This window comes from Chaetodon auriga, chromosome 1, assembly GCF_051107435.1.
Source record: "Chaetodon auriga isolate fChaAug3 chromosome 1, fChaAug3.hap1, whole genome shotgun sequence".
NCBI classification, from domain to species: domain Eukaryota; kingdom Metazoa; phylum Chordata; class Actinopteri; order Chaetodontiformes; family Chaetodontidae; genus Chaetodon; species Chaetodon auriga.
Window position 1 is genome coordinate 26,880,199 of NC_135074.1, and position 18,896 is coordinate 26,899,094.

Here is an 18,896-nt window from a genome sequence, read left to right on the forward strand (position 1 = left end):
ACCACTTTGTGAACACGTGAGTGTATAAAGGATGTTAACGCATGGCCTCAGGGACGCTTTGCTCAACACAGTTTGTTCCCAACTTTTTCGGAATCGGGGTTTGTGGATAACAACATGCTAGCTCCACACCATAATCATGTAAGAGAGGCTGCGACTACAGCTTAGGTGCCAGGAAACAAGTCTTCAACCTCACCATGTAGAGTCTTGTGGACGTCAGTATGTTTACTTTTACAAAACAACAGGCTTGATGGATGAGGAACAGATGAAGTTTTGGCAAATGTATTGCTGGTGAAGAGCAGGAGAAAACCACTAACCTTTGACACAACAGCCACTGAGGCCATCTTGCGACATTCAATGTGCCAGCCTCAATGAATAGAGCTACTTAATGTCCCTTCAAACCCACAAATAATGCTAAAACAATGTTGTAGCTAATGTTTTGGCTGTAGTAGCAATGCTAATGTTCTCTGGTTGGCAGTAAGGAGAGTCATGCTAATGTTAGCAGCTTACCTTGAAGCAGGGGCCTTTTTACAGCAGAGACTGTGTAATGAAAAGCACAGCTGGACGCAGACAGTTCCATCTGTAGGACAAGATATCTGCTGTGAAAAGGTCTTTCTATTCTGAAACTGCTCATGTTTTTGTTTGTTTTTGATGGCAAAAAAAGAAAATGAACAACATGTTCAGCAGAGGGGTGCAGCAAAGGGTCAGTCGTGTTTGTAATAATTCCATTTCTAACCACACTGATATACCGTTTTTGTTTGACTGCAGGGATTAAGACTTTTAGTGCAACCAACTTCTTTTTCTCAGATTGTTGAACTGTTTGTTTCTGTACTTTTTCTGTTTTTTAAGATTCATGTTGGTACATTTGATGAGTGTGTCGACTATCAAGCACAAAATCAGGACGCTAGCCAAGTGGCTAATATGACGCTTACCTGCCCACGGTCGCTGTGTCGTAAACACATTTTTCAGTCTCTTAACAAAACCCCACTGTAAGCTTCATTTCAATCAGCTGTTAATAGGCCACACAAGTTCAGGTTGTGGAGAAAATGTTATTCATTTATTAATCATTGATGTGTTATTACATATGGATATTTATATACTGTGCTTTATACTACAAAATAAAACGTGTGAAAAAAGTCTCGAATTACAAGTCCCTGATGTAAAGTCAAGCCCATGTGTCTGGGTGGAGGGTCCGGCTTGATAGAAAGGTAAACTGAGCATTTAATGGTTTTCAAATTTGATCCCATTAAAGACTAACGTGGCAAACTATACACGGAGTGTGTTCAGTCATGTTCATACGTTCAGTGTTCCTCATCACAGCTGGTGTTTCGAAGCTTCTTCCCAGAGAAATCAGTAATCGACAGGCGGCAGCGTCACCATCTGAGTGAACTCTTCATAGTTGACGGCCCCATTTGACTTGATGTTTGCCTCCTTGAAGAGCTCATCCACTAGCCGAAGAAGACAGAAGAAACAGTTTTATCAGTGAACTCGACAAGAGGAGCTGCCCGAAAGCTCAGTTTTCTCCCACGATTATTCAGGACGCAGAGGTTGCAGAGTCCCTCCTGCTCTTGGCCTGTGGGAGTTTTTGACTTTCTGACAACGACTCCTTCAAAGTGGAGCGCTGGCAACAACCTCAGCCTCTGTGCTGATCCAGGCTGAGTGTGTACCTGGAGTTATCGTTAGCAAAACTGGAATGATTCACCTTATTATGGGGGATTTCTACTCAATCTCAAAGCTCATAAATGTTCCTAATGTGGTGAATTCAACCGTTTGCTAGCACGAACAACTTAAAAAGAAAACAGCAGAGATACAAATCTTACTATTTTAGGTAGCATCAGTATTATTACTGCTGTTGCTCTGAGATGTTAAACACAGAATCTTAACTCAGGTACTGCATTTGGTACACTTCTGAGGTACTTGTACTGTGCTTGAGTGCTTACATTTTATACTTCTACTCCAGCACATTTCAGAGAGAAATATTGTACTTGTTACTCCACCTCATTCATTTGATAGTTACTTTGAACATTAAGATTTTACACAAAAGAATCAGTTTATAAACTATGATGCATTTTTACAGATGAAACTACAAACAGTATATAAAGTAAGTACAACAGTTACATGCTAATGAATACACCAGAAACCATAACTGGTTGAATACAATACATAATAGTAACATACTCTGTGATTACAAGTTCACTTTTACTGTTTGTGCTTAGTTTAAAGTAATTTAAAGTGTACTTTAAATGTGTTTTGAATGCTCATGAATGATTTTCACTGACATACTATTTACACTCCAAGTGTACTCACGTGGTACTCAAGGACCACTTAAGTACAACTGAAGGTGACAAAAATAGCACAAAGTGCACTTAGCGCATTCTTCAGAAAGTGGAATTTAATTGAATATTTTTTCACCGTTTTTTTTAAGTCATGGCAGCAGCAGTGAGAAATGCCACCGATAGTAGTTGTACAGCTTCGAATCATTACTGTCTACACTTTCTGTCACATAAAGCACATGTGTCATTATAGTGGGATCACGATCCGCTTCAGTAGATCAGGAACCCAACAGCTTGATGGAAGTCTCCACACTGGGACACAGACGAGCTTCATTCACATACAAACTGCTTTACATGCACAGCATCCATCCACAGGCAGCCCACTCAGTACTTTGGGTTTAATCTCTATGCTGCTTTGAAGACAATGACTCTGAATGACTGATCTGGGGCTTTGAAAAACAAATGTCAGCAAAATCAACATCAGAAATGTAACTGATATTAGCATCCCTGCAGGAGTCCTTACATCAAACTCTCCACTTCAAAAATGTTGGACAATCCCTTTTTGGCGCTTTGGCTCTGCTGTCATCACTTCACATATGAAGCGAAACGTCCACAATGACGCATCAAAGACGAACAGAATCCACCGCGTCCTGAGGACTGACAGCCAACTAAAACACCAAACAAAGACTGACGGCTGTCTGATATTCTCTTCTCAGTACACGCTTAAGCTTTTACACATATTTTGAAGGTATTCAGATGTGTTTGACTGCAGCTTTCCACCAAAGTTCACTCTGCTGTTGTGAGGTTTGGAGGGCCAGAGATGTGAGGTGAGCTCAGGTCAGAGCAGCCGACACCGGCTGGGCTAGAAGCCATTCCTTTGACTGAAATATGTGTTGATTTGTGTCATTTCATGGGTACAAACATCAGTTAAAGTCTTATCTAATATAAACAGGTTGATTCGCAAGCACCTCAAGTCCTCAACTCCTCTTGACAAATCCCAGTTTTCACCAGTGGCAGTTTGACGTCCACTGCAGCCATAAAGCATTCGGACAGAGGTGAGTTATTCATTGCATTGGCTCTGCTTGCACACACTGGACTTTGAAGTTTAAGGGTATTTTGGGGTCTTCGCGTTCATACTTGATGAACAATGTGAAAGGAAAGGAACAATATGGAACAACTGTTTCTCCTTCCTTCTGTTTGCTGCTAGATTTAAGATGTTCATTCTCAGCTTCAGGTTGTACAATCAGCATTTATTTTACCTTCTTTGTTGGTCAGTTTCTCTCCTAACATGGTGAGCTTGGCCCGGAGCTCAGAGGCCTGGATGTAGCCTTTCTTCTGTTTGTCCGTCATCCTCAAGGCCTCCAGGATTTCTGTCTTGGGGTCTTCCTGTTGCATCTGTCTGTGCATCATCATCAGAAACGTAGAGAAGTCCAGCTCACCTGTCTTTTCTAAACAGAATGTTGCATTGGCAAATAATCAGGAGAAGAAATGCATGAGATTTTAAGTTGCATTATATTTAACATGCACTGAAATTGGTTCTGAGGCCCACTTGAGCACATCCTGTTCCCTCCTTGTTGCTCTTCTTAAAGTTTCTCCCTTTTTTCCATGTTTATTTCAAGGGTCTAAAGATAGAGATGTCCATTGTACACACTGTAGATTTGTGGACTCTGGGCTGTATGAAAGCTTTGAACTCAGGATTTACAATAACAATAATAATGTGGAACAGAAAAAATGCTATACATTTAGAAAAGAAATTGCACCACCCATAATAACCACACACAGACATTCAAACACATAAAAACAAACTCCACCTCTGTACGACTCAGCGACATATAGAAAAGCACAGCAGGGTGTCGCTGCTAAGACTTTAGTTTTAGTCAAGGCCTGTTTGGCTTCTGCAACCAGACAAATCAGGTGAGCTTTACCGATTTTGTGAACTTGTAGATGTCTTTCAGTTTCACCGAACGTGGGGCTTGTACCCAGGCAGCGCATAACTGTGATCAGGTCTTTGGCATCAATCTTGCCCTTTTGCTTCTTGTCATACAAGGAGAAGCACTCTTTGAACTCTGCAAGGGAAACGGGAGACAGCATTGGACTGCTAGTTTATTTCATTGCATTGTTTAGTAAGAGACACTTCTCACCATACAACAGCAGGTTAAACTGTTTATTCCTTTCACCATCTACTAATTATTAAAATTTAAATATTACAGATGGCAAATTGTACATTTCAAACATCAATAAATGGTAACAATAGTTGGAAAACAACATGCGGTGCTGTGAAATACTCTTACCATTGATTTGAACTGGTGTGAAGAATTTAGCCTGCAGGGTGACAGTTTGGCGTCATAAGCACACAAACGTTAGTGTTACATCAGAAAACACGTGAAAAAGGTTTAAAGTGTTACTCTTACCATGTCTGCTGTCGCTTTGTGTCTCTCCAGGAAGGAAAGAGCTCTCTGGAGCCCACGTCACCTGTCTCTCCACCTCCGTTTAAAGTCCACCACCTGTAAGCCTCGACGTAATTTAATATGTGTTGCTGTGGAAACGCTGATACCAGATCCACAGGGCCGCATTGTCCTTTCTCTTTCCACCCCTCCAATAAAAGGAGGCGGCCAATTATTATCCGTCAATCAACATGCGATACTACAGTGTCGTATAATAAAAAGAAGCAGTTTGTCACCAAATAACAAGATTTTAAATCATTTTCACTGCGTGTGCTGGAACATAAATCTTCTTTATGCTCTTTGTAAAGGGAGGGATTTAAAGCACCTTCTGGATCAAAGGGAAAGAGACAAAATTGATCAATAACGAGCAAGTAAGTCAATTTCACCATTTTAATGAGGTAAAAACATACATAAAATCTAACAAGCAAGGAACAAGAAGCTAAACATTATTCTACAAACAACAATGTGAAAGGAAAAGAACAATATGGTACAAACACAAAATATTCACATTACATGACACATGATGTATTCACATGATGAACAGTTACTTCAAACAAAGACGTCCATAAAAAAAAACAGCACATTTATCTCATCTTTCTGTACAACAGACTTCTTTTCACCGTGAACAGCGTCATACTGCACATCTCTTTCACACATCATGTCAGAATTAATGCAGTAAAAACCGCATGTTGTCCACCAGTGTACGCTCATTCAGGCTGTGCTACAATGACCACATGTGGACAGATAAAAGCTCACAGCTCTGATGTCTAAATGAACGACGATATTAAATGAGTCAGAGTTTGAAACCTTAAATACCTGAGAGCATTTTAAAAAGTCCTCCACTTAGTATTCCATGTTTTTACAGATCTGCCTTTCTGACTCCCCTGCAGACCCTGCTGTTCATGTAATACCGCTCCATCATGTTCCCATCAATCTGTGAGTTAAACACCCTCTTCTATATCGATTTTCTAAGCTTTTGGCTTTGTGAAGCTGCTTCATCTTTTTTTTCTTTTGCAGAATGAATTGATTGGGTTTATTATTTTCTAATGGTGCTGTGTCTTTACCTTGATACTGAAGTGTGTGTCTCTCACTTGATAAGCGCTATGTAACATATTATTATTATTATTATTATTACGTCAAATACCAGTTTGCTTGGAAAATCAGTCAGGAATGACTGCTGCTGCTGTCTTCTTCTTTTGTTGCCTGGAAGCCAAACATGAGCAGCTATAACTCACAATCAATCTATTCAACGCCTTTTTCTTAGTTATAAAAGATAAACATCACAACATTCAGTTGCTTGATTGGATTCTTTTGTGATCTGACGCAAAGTAAGAACTGTTTTTCTCGTTCTTCACTGAACGTACTGTACTTATAATCACTGGGAGTTTGTTCATAAAAGCTCAACTTTGTCATACATTTGTCTGGTTGAGAGGCAGCTGGTCTGGTGAGAATGGTGACGCTGCTCTGTGTTTTTACTGTGTTTTGCTGGATTACCAAAGCTGAAAAGTGACCAAAAGGAGTAAAACCGACCCAAACCATCAGGAGCCCCAAAGGTCCAGAGTGGGGATTACTTTGTGGGAATTCGATCAAAATGTGATCAAAAAATGAGTCTCAAAACTGGAGTCAGACAAAAAAAGGGCAACGTTTGACCAAACATCACAGCTGTGACCTAAAGTCTGTGTGTATCAGGATAGAAACAGACAGGAGACAAATCCTCTTTGGTTAAATATGGCTGAGGCCAGCAGACCCTTGTGTTTAACAGTGAGGTAGGTCCACATCAGCGAGCTTCATCCATCATCAAACGCAGACGCACACAGACCTGGACAGATGTCAATCAGTGGTCCTTCTTCATATGTAAGGTGTAGTAGGACCACGGTTCCGGCACATAAATGAGTCCTGGGTACTTGTTGCGTAGCACCGGGTCGTTCCACAGATAGACCACCCACACCGCCACCAGGAGCACGGTAACACTGAAACTATAGAACAGGAACAGGCCGTTGCTGTCTGGGCTGAGGCCTTTACGCTGCTGATGCATCACCAAGGCGACCATGGCGAGGAAGGTGAGGAGGAAAAGTTCAGTGATTTGTCCCTCAGTGACCAAGTACCTTGAAGAAATGAAAGAAAAAGCACGAGATGTCGTGACATTACAGCTGAAACATTATATTTAACTTAATTCTGATTGATTACCAGGTAAATATAAAGTCATGGCTTTTCCTAAAGGCACATTTCTTATGTTCGTGCCAGCCATCGGACGCTGCTCAGAGTGAAGATGGAGGTGAAAGATCCTTCATTTACTCTTTTCCTTATCTCACTAATCTCCCTTTGTTGTCTTTGGATCATAAAACAAAGTCGAAATGATCACAAAGAACAAAACACCTCTTGTGTCACGGACAGGGAAGGCATCTCTAAAATGAGGATTCATTGAAGACTATCATCAGATCTCACTGCTCCTCCAGTGTTTGATGTCATCAAGGCTACTGAAAAGCCATGTGTTCAGGAGGAACACACACACGCGGAGGATTTTCAAAGACGTGAGAAGGCAACTGACCAATAGTAGAGGGAGGTGGGTCCCAGCAACAGCCAACCAGAGACGGGCATCGTCTTCTGTTCTTTAGCCTTGGTGAAGCAGCCAGTGAAGTAGATGAACAGAATTATGAAGAAAGGAATATACCTGGAATAAAAAGAGAGGACAACAGCTGTACAGTGGACTGATCCCAGTTCCATTCAATATTTCTTTCTAAAGGAATGATGGAAAATTCAGATAAGAGGAACAGCTTGCGTAATTCCACATAAACGGTTCAAACCCTCAACAAAGCTCCTCTCCACTCAGCACAAGGCTGAGCCGAACCATTGAATAATTCATAAATACTGTACCAAGGCTGTCCAACATGGCTGAATTTCAGTTCAAATCATCAAATCAGGATGGCTGAAAAACACTTTCACTCACTCATAAACTCTTCATTACCAGCTGCACTTCAAAACAAAATAAAGCAACTTGAGCTGAAACAGTTAGCTGATTAATCAATTATTTAAAAAAAAGTTGCCAAAAAAAAATTAATAATCGGACCATTGTTTCAATCGTACAAGGCATTTGACTCCAATACACAACACATGATAATGATGAGGCAATAAACACTATGTACAATGAAATTTACAATTAATCAGTAGTGAAAATAATAGTTAGTTGATGCTCTGAACCTTGTGAAGCTGATTAAAAGCTCTTTTGTATCTTGGGTAAGTTATTGTCATATGAGCACAGATACTGAAAATAATGCACTCATCACTTGACGGTTCCACAACGATCCACAGCTGCAGAGACTACAGTCATTCATTCATTCATTCATTCATTCATTCATTCAGTCTTTATTAAGGACACAAGTGCAGACACATGATCCATAGTTGAGTTTAAAAAAAAAGTATAAAAGGAATACTGCAAATAATTAGTTATATTTACAGTATACAAAGATATTAAACAGTTTTCAACCGCCTATTTGTAAAGGCATGAGCGCCAATGATTCCACAGTTTTGACGTGAATCTCACTGAGCTGATCTCAGGACAAACCAGAGTCTGTATAATAGCATTAGATGAGCTAATAAGTCTACACACGACTTTATAACAATAATGCCGAAGTGCAGCAGGACAAGTGTGAACCCCACAGTCAGCAAACATTTGACTGGCCCCACAGTGTCTGGACATCTTTAACAGCAGTCTCATGGAGTCATTGTATGCAACTGTGAGCCTCTGCAGGCTGGACTAACTACGCCACAGTTGTGCAGTGTACAAAGGAGAGCAGAATGATTGAAACAAGGTAACTTTGACATTCACAGAGCACATATCAAACTTCCTGACCAACATGTTCGATTGCCCATACAATTTACACAGCTGCCTGTGCATGTCGCTGCCATCAGTGAGGCCACTGCAGATAGAGTGACCCAGGTGCTTCACCTCATCAGCGACATTAACAGAACTGCCACACAGAGTGAACTCAGGAAATGTGAGTTTCTCAGTGTCCTTCGTTCTCACAATCATAATATAGCTTTTGATTGCATTATATTTAGTATCATTTTCAAAGCCATATTGAGAACAGATATTCAGAAGCTGTTGAAGTCCTGCACTGTTCTCACACTCTGGTGCTAAAAACACTTCAGGCAGTAAAGCCAGACTCAGCCAATGAAAGGTGATTCAAAAGTCCGTGTGAGGTCGAGGCTGCTGCTGCTTTCAATGACCATGACAGTACAGAAATGCCAAAGACATGTTCGTGCATCCACCAGAGAGCACTTAGTAAAACATACATTAACAAATTTAAATAGAAAATATTGTGAGCGTTCTGGTGGTTTAGGGGGTAAATATGCCGACCATGAACCACAACGTCACCAGTTCCTATTCAACCAGGGACCTTTGATGCATGTCGCTAAAAAATGCTGATGAAATAAGTGTCATTTTAATGCACTGCCTTTATTGAACAGTTGATAGTTGAGTCAGGAAACCAGGTGAGAAAGAGAGACAGAGACAGAGAAAAGGCCATGCACATTCACACTCAGCCAGTGGGACGCCCCCGAGAGTACCGACGTGTGATGGAGAAGAAAAACACCTGCACGGTGTTTCTTGTTCCTGGATTTTATGGCAGTTTGTTTTGGCGGCTCAGTCGGTGAGATTCAAAGCTCCCACAGCACAGCAGTATCACCCAATGCAAACTAATGTCAACAGCAGAGTGAAAACATAATGCTGAGCCGATATCAGCCCAGTGAGCCGTGAAACTAGAGGCTCGAAGGAGAGAGAGGGGGAGATATACCTCTTCCTCTTACTGCCTGCAACGAAACCCCATTCCAGCAGATTGTTAAAACACTTAGACCCAGTTAACAGGCAGAATTTATCTGATTCTGCACCTCTTTTCCTGCATATTGTCAGATTGATTTTCCAGCCAGCACTCTTGGCCACACACAGCTGGTGTAAACTGTCACCACAGACCTGCCCAGTCTGCTCATCTTGTATTTAGATGGAAAAACAGCCACAGATTCCAGCACACTGATAACTGGCTGCAGTTCTTCTGGTCTCCACTGTGTTCACATCCTCTGAATTTCCACTTGTGCTTCAAAACAACATTCATTACAATCAGATTTATCATCCTGATTTAAACAGGAAGAGGCAAACAAACTTTGGTCCAATGAAAAGCATTCGATCTTCTCAGCACTGTATATGTGCACAACACTGATAGTGATCACAAATACATACCACATTAAGTGTCCCAGCTGTTCGTCATAATAATACAGCAGCTCAAAGGAGTCGATCTGTGAGGGAAGGGCAAAAAAAGATGAAAAGATTATAACATTAACAGGCATGTTTTAATGCCACAATACACTGTATGATATCCTGCATTGGACGGAGAGCACTGTGCTCCTCCACTCTGCATTATGCAACAGTGCCACCTACTGTCCAGCCATGGTTTACGCTTCTTTACAGCAATTAAAAATGAATCATATACCTAAGAGGTGCATGACAAGTAGAAAATGAGAGGAATAAAGAAATGAGTGGACAGGGCACGAGGGCGACCTGTTCAGTGTCTTATTCTATTCGTTATGACTGCGATCATTTCAACATTGTACGTTAAAATCAATGTCCTGCCTGCTCGTCATTACCTGAAAAAAGATGCATTGCAAATAACTGCTGCTCTCCCACATGCATCAGTGCATATGAAATCTGAAAGTATGAGCGCACATACTGTAGATCTGCAAACCTCTGAAAGTGCTGCTGCTTCATAAACAAACCTGATGAGGGTCTATAAATGTGCTCTTTAGAACAAGCAAATACTCAAACAATTGAACAGTTGGATTGAACTTGCTCAACTTAAACAAACAGAGACGTCTGCACTAAAAGCACAATGTCATCTCTCAGACGGACGCGTATTATTCCTGGACTTGAAATACGTGAACTATAAGACGTGTCTGCTCCAAGTCAAACAGAGGTTCAGAGACCACAGACCCGACATCTGCTGTGAAGATGTCTGTGGGTCCACATGCACGTCAGTCTCTTGATTACTGTCAGCTTTCTGCAGTAACCTGATTCCTGAGACATTACGGGTTAAGAAAAGTCCAGATGATACGCAGCATGCTGTCTGCTAGAGAAACCCGAACAACTCTGAAAGCATCAGCAGTGCGGTGGGACGAGCAGCTCATTTCTCATATCTGTGCATCCCTGTATGAAAAACAATAAAATCAGTCTAAATTAGTTCGCTGTCACAGCAGGATAAAATTCACCTACATGTAAACAGTAAAAAAAAAACAAAAACTATCTCCTCTCTCACTACAGCACCTGTATTCTCGCTGAGCTGTCAGTCAAAACAAAAACCAGCTTCCGCACTGCATCCCTCTACAGGTTCCTTACATAACATTCACTTTCAGTGCACTAAAGATAAAACAATCTTGTTCCAAGGATACGGTCGGGAGCAGGCGAGAGAACAACTGTGCATTTGTTTTTTTCGAGTAATCCGGTTATTGCATCACATCTAAAGATGTTTTATCATTTCTGGCCTTCATTAACGGATTCTCCACTGGCCAGGAAGCAGCGGAGAGATACAGATCAAGCTACTGCTGACAGTCTTAACACGAATCAAACATAACAGCGACCCTTTATACTGTAAAGTCCTGCCCCAGATATGCCATACAGCAGCCTATAATATCCTGTTGACAACCACATCACTGTCAAAAGCACCATGCGCCGCGTTCAGTCAGGATTTCAAAAAAAGACGTGATGGCAATGAAGAAGGAGAGAGAAACATAAGCACCAGTCTAACACAGCGGGATGAATTCTGCTGGATCAAACAAGTGTCACAAAACAGGACAAGAACAACTCCTTTCTTTAAAATCACCGAACTGTCTCTGGGGACTCATGCCAAGCAACACACACAGATTTTGGTTGTGTGACATTGTGACAGAGGATAATAAACACAATGCATTGAAGAAAAAACGTCTAAAAAGGAAATCTGAATAAACCCGTACCCTTCTCTACTTAAACAAAACAGATACGTACCAGTGAGGCAGGCTTGAGGTCTTTGATGATGGGGTTCTCTCTGACTGACAGGTGGAGCTGGTAGCCGCTCAGGATGAGCCGGTGGTTGATGGAGTCCCCCACCAGGTGGATGCTGGCTCCCATGACAAAGGTGATGATGCAGAGGTAGACGGCTGAGCGAGGCAGCGCCCTGGGACTGCGCTCGATCAGCTGAATGGAGCAGCGGCACACACATTTGAAATTATCCAACTGCTATTCTTAAATTATTTTGGTTATATTTTTAGGAATCCAAATGAGCATAACACATAGCAAGTGGCTATTTTTTTTTAATAATACAAATGTCTTAAGAAACGCAGGTAACTTCCTTCATACCTGGATCTACCACATGAGCAATCTGGACTACCCAGGGGCCCCTGAGCATGAAAGGGCCCTCCATGATCAGGCTCCACAGAAATAGGACACAAGGCTAGAAATGTTCTCTTGATTTTGATAATTGTCCAATTAAAATAGCAATCAGGTTGGTTGTGTGATTGGTCAGAGGGCTGGACAAGTGGTGATTGGTGAGCAAGCGGCACCGCACTGTGTAGACTGGCTAATGGTTGAAATGGGTGGGCACAGACAGCAGGTGGCTCACACTGAACAGATTCAAGATCAGTTTTTTCTTAAGCCAAGTGAAGGACAAAAACAGTGCCATTAAGTTTCGACTGAACCACCATAATTTAGGTTGTACCAAAGCCCAGCAGGGCTTTCAAAAGGAAAAACAAGAAAGGGAACTGAAGAAAAAGAAGCAGCTGCATTCAAAAATGTTCTGCTAATAAGAAAAAAGTGAAGAAAAGGGAGGTGGAAAAGCTTCCAATCGTATTCCGAAGAAGGATGTCGAGCTAACGAGCTAGTAACAGTGTGTGTGGGAGGTGGGAGGAGGGTTATGAACTCCTCCTCTTAATGAATAGCTGCTGTTTGGCAGGACAGCGACGAGATTTGATGCAGCATCAAGACTCTGGCCACAGCAGTTTGTCTCACTGATTTACAATGAAGGCACTGATACAGAACAACTCCCTGACAGAGAAGCCGGTGTTTAAAAATACAATCAATATTAAACAGTAAATTAAAAAATGTCCACTCCATCTGCGTTTGTATATTCCTTTTTTGTACACTGTGAAACATGTAACTGAATAAAATCCCTCAGTGTCCTTCACTGTTGTATATATAGTGAGTTTATATCAGTCTTTGGACCAAATGGTCCCAAAGTGTCCCCAAAGGTCCCAAACCCAGGAAGCTGTTCACTAATTAAGGCTTTACTTTTAATCTGAAAGCCAACTTAGAGCGTTTTGTCAAAATTAGTTGAAAGAGTTTGAAGGGAGATGCACAGACATGCTGACAAAGTTGAGCCCCAATCAATTCGCTTTTGGAAAACAAAGTGACATCTGCTGGCCACTGAGCGGAATTACAACTTTATTTTGAAAATAAGTGCATGGATTCTTCTTTTTCTACTGTTTATCAGACTAATGTTTAAAGCACTGCACATGTTTTCGATGAGTGCAGATACTCTGATTACTACTTCCAATCCTCAAAATGTGTTTGCCACATGAAGCAGCCTGTGATTTACAGTGTGATTGTGTTGTATGAATCAGGCACCAGTCAGTGGTGGAAGAAATACTCTGATCTTTTATTTAAGTTAATGCAACAATATGACATGTAAATATGTGTAAAAATACTCTGTTACAAATAGTCCTGCAATCAAAATCTCATGTAAGTTAAAGTACAAAAGTACGTGCATCAAAATATACTTAAAGTACCAAAAGCATTTTCAGAATAATATGTATTATATGACTGGATGCTAATGATTGAGGCTGAATACAGTCTGAATATTCTTTTCATTATTCTCTTTCACCTTCGCCAAAAGCACTTTGTTGTGTTCAGACTTACCTTGAGCATAAGGAATGGTGTTATGACATTGTAGGCCATGTGGAAATAGTCTCCAGCACTGGGCTTGTTCAGGGGAAACCACTCCAGAGGAAGGATGATCTAACACATGACACAAGGAAACCATTTGGAAACCACTGCTCCAATCCATGAAATGGAGTGTAACCAAAACTGCAGGAGGCACGGATTAAGTGAAACGTGCATTGAGCCTCCTTACCATCACAATAGGCCTTCCAAAGTCCAGAATCCAGTTCTGCAGAGTCAGACAGAACCACAGGTCAAAGTGGAAGTGCGGCCTTTTCATCTGTGGCACTTTCTCCTTCAAACCAGCGGGAGTGCTGTCAACACACATTTACAGTGACTGTAAGTCATCGCAATAAAGCAACATTAGAAAAGCAAAGGGCAGCACACAGGTCAAGTGTTTAATAGACATGTTGGGAATACTGTAATAAACTATGGTTTACGACGGCTGCTGCAGTTCATTCAGCTTAAAAAACATGGCTGCCATTGCTCCTTTTTACATATCTGCTTTAAATGTTAGGCCACATCCTTTGCATGAACTGTTAAATTACTTCTAAGTTTGCCATTTTAACAACTGGATGCTCTTTTTTTCTTCCTGCACTTTATGAAATCACTGTCAGATGATGATGATTTGCACCAGCAGCTGTTCAAAACTGTGCAGTGTGTCCGTGCTTCAGCGTATGCACTGAGACAACAGAGGGCTGAGTACAGCTGAATACACTGTGGGTCCTTCAGCCCGGCCTATGAGGTCATGCAAAAGGTGCATTAACCTGGGCCTCTGCCAGGGCTTGTGTGTGGTGCATGTGTTGTCTGGTGGTTCTTGGGTGGTTGGAAATGGAGGACTTGTTTACTGTATCTCATCATTTTCTGATTTAAAACCTCATTCAATGTGTTGTCAATACTGTATTCACAGTTTCACGATTGCTTCCAGTTAAATCCCAAAGGCAAACTCCTGCCCTTAATCATGACTGACAGTGTGTTTAGCTTGCTGTGTATCTGTGCACAGACAAGCATGATGAGGCCAGAAGAGACGCCATTCATCCCAAAGCAGGAGGGAAATGCAGCTTTTTACTGCCGTTCATGGACCCACAGCTGACCCTCCAACAGATACTAGCACTACATTTCCAGATTTCACTGGGATAATAATGAAATACAGTGAAATGTGAGTGAGCAATGCTCGTGTAGCAAGGCTGGTTCAGTCACGTGATTAAAGGCCAGCTGCGCACAGACCGCACAGGCTGACCGAAGAAAAGAGGAAGCGCGTTAACTAACCTTATAACCACCACATGTTTTTGAGTCAGTCCCTGCTCATTAACCACGACTTGACATCAAATACGGTTACATTAACCTGGCAGTTGAGACATGTTACACCTGAATTCGCGCCACCAGCACCGTCATCGCGTCTGTTCGCTTTCATTTGCGCGTCCGCTCGTTTACTTTGTATGCAGTCGCGCCGCGTCCAGCATTGGTTTCAGGAGAAACGCAGACGAACAAGCAGCAGAGCAGATACTGAACTGTACTTGCTAACGAGGGGTTAAAATGAAGTTAATTTCTAAACATCTCGTGTTTCTGTAGTTTCTCTACAGACCCCCACTCTCCTTCACTGACAACAATGCAGCGCTTAGTGTAACGGTAACTTTAGCCAACGTTAATGTTAAGTGTACACACCTATTTTGTGTTGTCGTGTGTGAACCGTTGCTTCGACGTTTTCGTACACTCTGCATTTTCAGTTCCGTGTTGGATATCGTTGGTCTAGTTAACGGCAGTCCCTGATCGCCCTGTGGACCAAACGATGGAAAGTTAGCGGTATTAAACTACAGTAAACATCTCTCTGCCATAACTCAGCTTCACTTCCTAGTTGCCGCCTTGTTCCCGCCCATCCGCCTAATCCACCAATCTGATTGGAGGATTCAGAAGCGGACGTGGGCATCATTCACCCTGAGCTATGATTTGTAGGCTTTGACTAACTTCCAGCCTGACATTTAAAAACGTTTACTTTTCCGTCAAAGTGGTGCGGATCGTAGAATGAGCTTCGATTATTGCTGTTTGGTACTTAATTATACTAATTAGCAAATTGCTACATTTACATTTTCACCCACACAGCACACATTAATGCCTCAATCATTTATTCCAGTAATATAATACATATTATTCTGAACCTTTATTTTTGGTTCTTTAAGTACATTTTGATGCTAATACTTTTGTAGTTTAAGTAAAATTTTGAAAGCAGGACTTGTGACAGTATTTTTTCCCTATGGTATTGCTACTTTTGCTAAAATATCTGTGTACTTCTTCCACCACTGATTAGTACCTGATTCATCAACACAATCACACTGAAAATCACAGGCTGTTTTATGAACTGTCACTTAACAATTGAAAAGAAGTGATGTCCAATGAGGTCAATGAGACCCAAGAAGCTGAGCAGTATGAGCTGCTGAGTCTCTCTCACTTTGATGGTGGCAAACACATTTTGAGGATAGGAAGTGGTAATCAGAGTATCTGCGCTCATCTAAAACATGCGCAGTGCTTTCAACATTAGTCTGATGAACAGTAGAAAAAGAAGCCTCCATGCACTAATTTTCAAAATAAAGTTGTAATTCTGCTCAGTGGCCAGCAGACGTCACCTTGTTTTCAAAAGTGAACTGACTGTGGCTCAACTTTTGACAAAAAGCTCTCAGTTGACACTCAAATGAAAAGTAAGCCTCCTCCCACCTCCCACACACACTGTTACTAGTTAGCTCGACATCCTCCGTCGGAATGCGATTGGGAGCTTTTCCACCTCCCTTTTCTCCACTTTCTTCGTATTAGCAGAACATTTTTGAATGCAGCTGCTTCTCTTTCTTCAGTTTCCTTTCATGTCTTTCCCTTTGAAAGCCGCGCTGGGCTTTGGTACAACCTAAATTATGGTGGTTCAGTTCAATCGAAGATTAATGGCACTGTTTTTAATCCTTGACTTGGCTTAAGAAAAACTGATCTTGAATCTGTTCAATGTGAGCCACCTACTGTCTCTGTCCAACCACCTTGAACATGAGCCACTTGGTCACCAACCACCACCTGTCAAGCCCTCTGACCAACAAAACAAGCAACCTGATGGATGTTCTGATTGGTTTATTATCAAGATCAAGAGACATTACATGCATTTGTTTTTCACTCATCATGGAGGGGAGTCTGCCAGGATTTCCTGCTCAGGGCCCATTGCCCAAATGGCAGATTCGGATATGGTTTAATGCCATGAGATGTTGCGATATCTCTAGGATTCCTGCAGCCAATCCAACAGAGATTAATGGAATTTTGTCTCTTGTCAAAAATGATATCGGAAAACTTGTCAACCTTTTGTGAAACAACCAGCCTTTTCAGCCCAGAGATTTTATCGTGTCGTAGCAGCGCAGATGTAACTAATGATATCAACAATAGCTCCTTTGTCTTCAAATGTCCACGTAAGCCAAGACAGCGTGACAATGAGCCAGAATGCAAAATAGCATGACCCTGAACCTGAAGCAGCTAAATGGAATTCAGCCATCATTCAGTGCATTATTAACACCTGTGTTTTGATGACTTAGTTCCTCTGGATGATCCTCAGACTTCACTCAACTAACACATCTAACTACTAACCCTTCTCCATGCCATTTTTATTTACCTATTTCTGCAGTATAGCATTAGCTAAGTTTTATGAATTTTACATAGGAAAGGTATCAAACATGTGATGATACTACATGTAACTAAAGAAATGCTTTTTTAATCTACAGTTCTGTAATTAGTGGATGCAATTAGTCCAGCGAGACTGTGCCTCCTGTTGTGGGGAATGCCGTTGATTCAGCCATCTGTTGTACGCGTCTCAGTTGAAAGTGACCGTATGAAAGGATCTGCAGTCTCTGAGGAGCTACCAGGAAACCAAAAGCTGGTCTTTGTTTTAAACTCTCCGGCTCACAAATGCAAAAACAGCTTTTAACTAATCTCAACATGTACACAGCCTGCATGAATTCATTATTCATCAGAGAGAGCAGACTCTGAATACCTGTTTTCACATTCCTAATGGTCTCCGTGTGGATTACACTTGAGCAGATGTTCGTTCGCCTATAAGGTCCTCTGCTTTTGATGCATGCACATGTGCAGGAAACAATGTGAATCCAAGAGAGGCAGTGTGAAACATGTGAATGTGTGTATAATGGCAGCATGTCATATTGGCACATGTAAAGGTGCAGCAGCATGTAGAGCATCAGGCCAAACTCTGTATCTGTTGCAGCTATCATTGAAGCAGCATCACTTTGGAAACTGCACTTTATGATAGTTCCCTTGGTTGCCCGGAGGTCCAGCTGAAGCTCCATGTCTAACAGGTTAATGCTTGAAAATCCTTTTATTTTTCTGACCTTTTCAAGTTCTGTTATCAGACCATAAATCTAATCCTCTGGTAAGATTCTCCAAGTCAGTGAATTAAAGTGGAAACCTAAACTGCATTCTGGACCTAAAAATATGTGTTTGTACAAAGAATTGTTGCAAATGTTAAAGTCCTAAATCCAAGAAAGTCCATTAACATTAGAAAAATGGATGAATCAGTAAAATTACATTGACAGTGGAGCTTAGCAGTAGCCTGCAGTCATATTTACATTAATTATAAATATCAATGTCACACAAAGGTGAGGTGAGACATACATGTTCACATGCTGATAATACCTGTCATGTATGTAGCTCACAGTGGAACAGCGAACAAAGCTTGCCCGAAGTCTAACAGCATTTTGAATTGTGTGTATATCTAATTAAACCAAACACTCTGTCAGACAGATAAAAGCATGATGAAATGTGATCAGCAGTATAATGATCCTGTGAATACAGAACATCTTGGTCACAGGCTGATGGAACATATCATTTGACATGCGGAGCGCATACAGCTCTGCAACATACTGTTTAATCAGCTCTATTCAACTGGTCTGGAGTTGAGTGTAGAGCTCCATTAAATTAAAGTACCGTCGGTAGCAGCCACTTTCCAAAGCAAACACATTACAGAGCAAACAACATTTAAGTTGGTGTTTACCTTCAGGTACTGCTTGTTTATGCAGATATCAGCTCATGCATGTGCATTGTGGGATGAAGCCAATCTAAACACAGTTTTCCACCTGTTCAGGACACCTAAGTGAGATAAACTGTGAGTTTTCACGAGATGCATCAAATTAATGCACTTTTAGCCTGTGAAAATAGTTTGAAATATATTGTTGTGTATCGAAGATGCAGCAATGA

General features: G+C 41.4%; 2 protein-coding genes across 2 annotated transcripts; both read right to left on the reverse strand.

Annotated features, from left to right (window-relative positions):
• Window positions 1–1,107: 1,107 nt before the first annotated feature.
• LOC143321787 (calmodulin-like protein 4) lies at window positions 1,108–4,252 on the reverse strand. Its single transcript, XM_076732431.1, has 3 exons — window positions 4,196–4,252; window positions 3,530–3,718; window positions 1,108–1,445 (listed from the first exon to the last, which is right to left on the reverse strand). Exons 2-3 carry the CDS (start codon window positions 3,681–3,683, stop codon window positions 1,348–1,350), a joined length of 252 nt encoding a protein of 83 aa, XP_076588546.1. The 5' UTR covers window positions 3,684–3,718; window positions 4,196–4,252; the 3' UTR covers window positions 1,108–1,347.
• Window positions 4,253–5,091: 839 nt separating this feature from the next.
• Window positions 5,092–15,538, reverse strand: LOC143321798 (ceroid-lipofuscinosis neuronal protein 6 homolog). Its single transcript, XM_076732440.1, has 7 exons — window positions 15,333–15,538; window positions 13,861–13,981; window positions 13,647–13,745; window positions 11,742–11,930; window positions 9,948–10,003; window positions 7,263–7,385; window positions 5,092–6,819 (listed from the first exon to the last, which is right to left on the reverse strand). The coding sequence occupies exons 1-7, from the start codon at window positions 15,386–15,388 to the stop codon at window positions 6,549–6,551; spliced, it is 915 nt and encodes a 304-aa protein (XP_076588555.1). The 5' UTR covers window positions 15,389–15,538; the 3' UTR covers window positions 5,092–6,548.
• Between the last annotated feature and the right edge of the window lie 3,358 nt (window positions 15,539–18,896).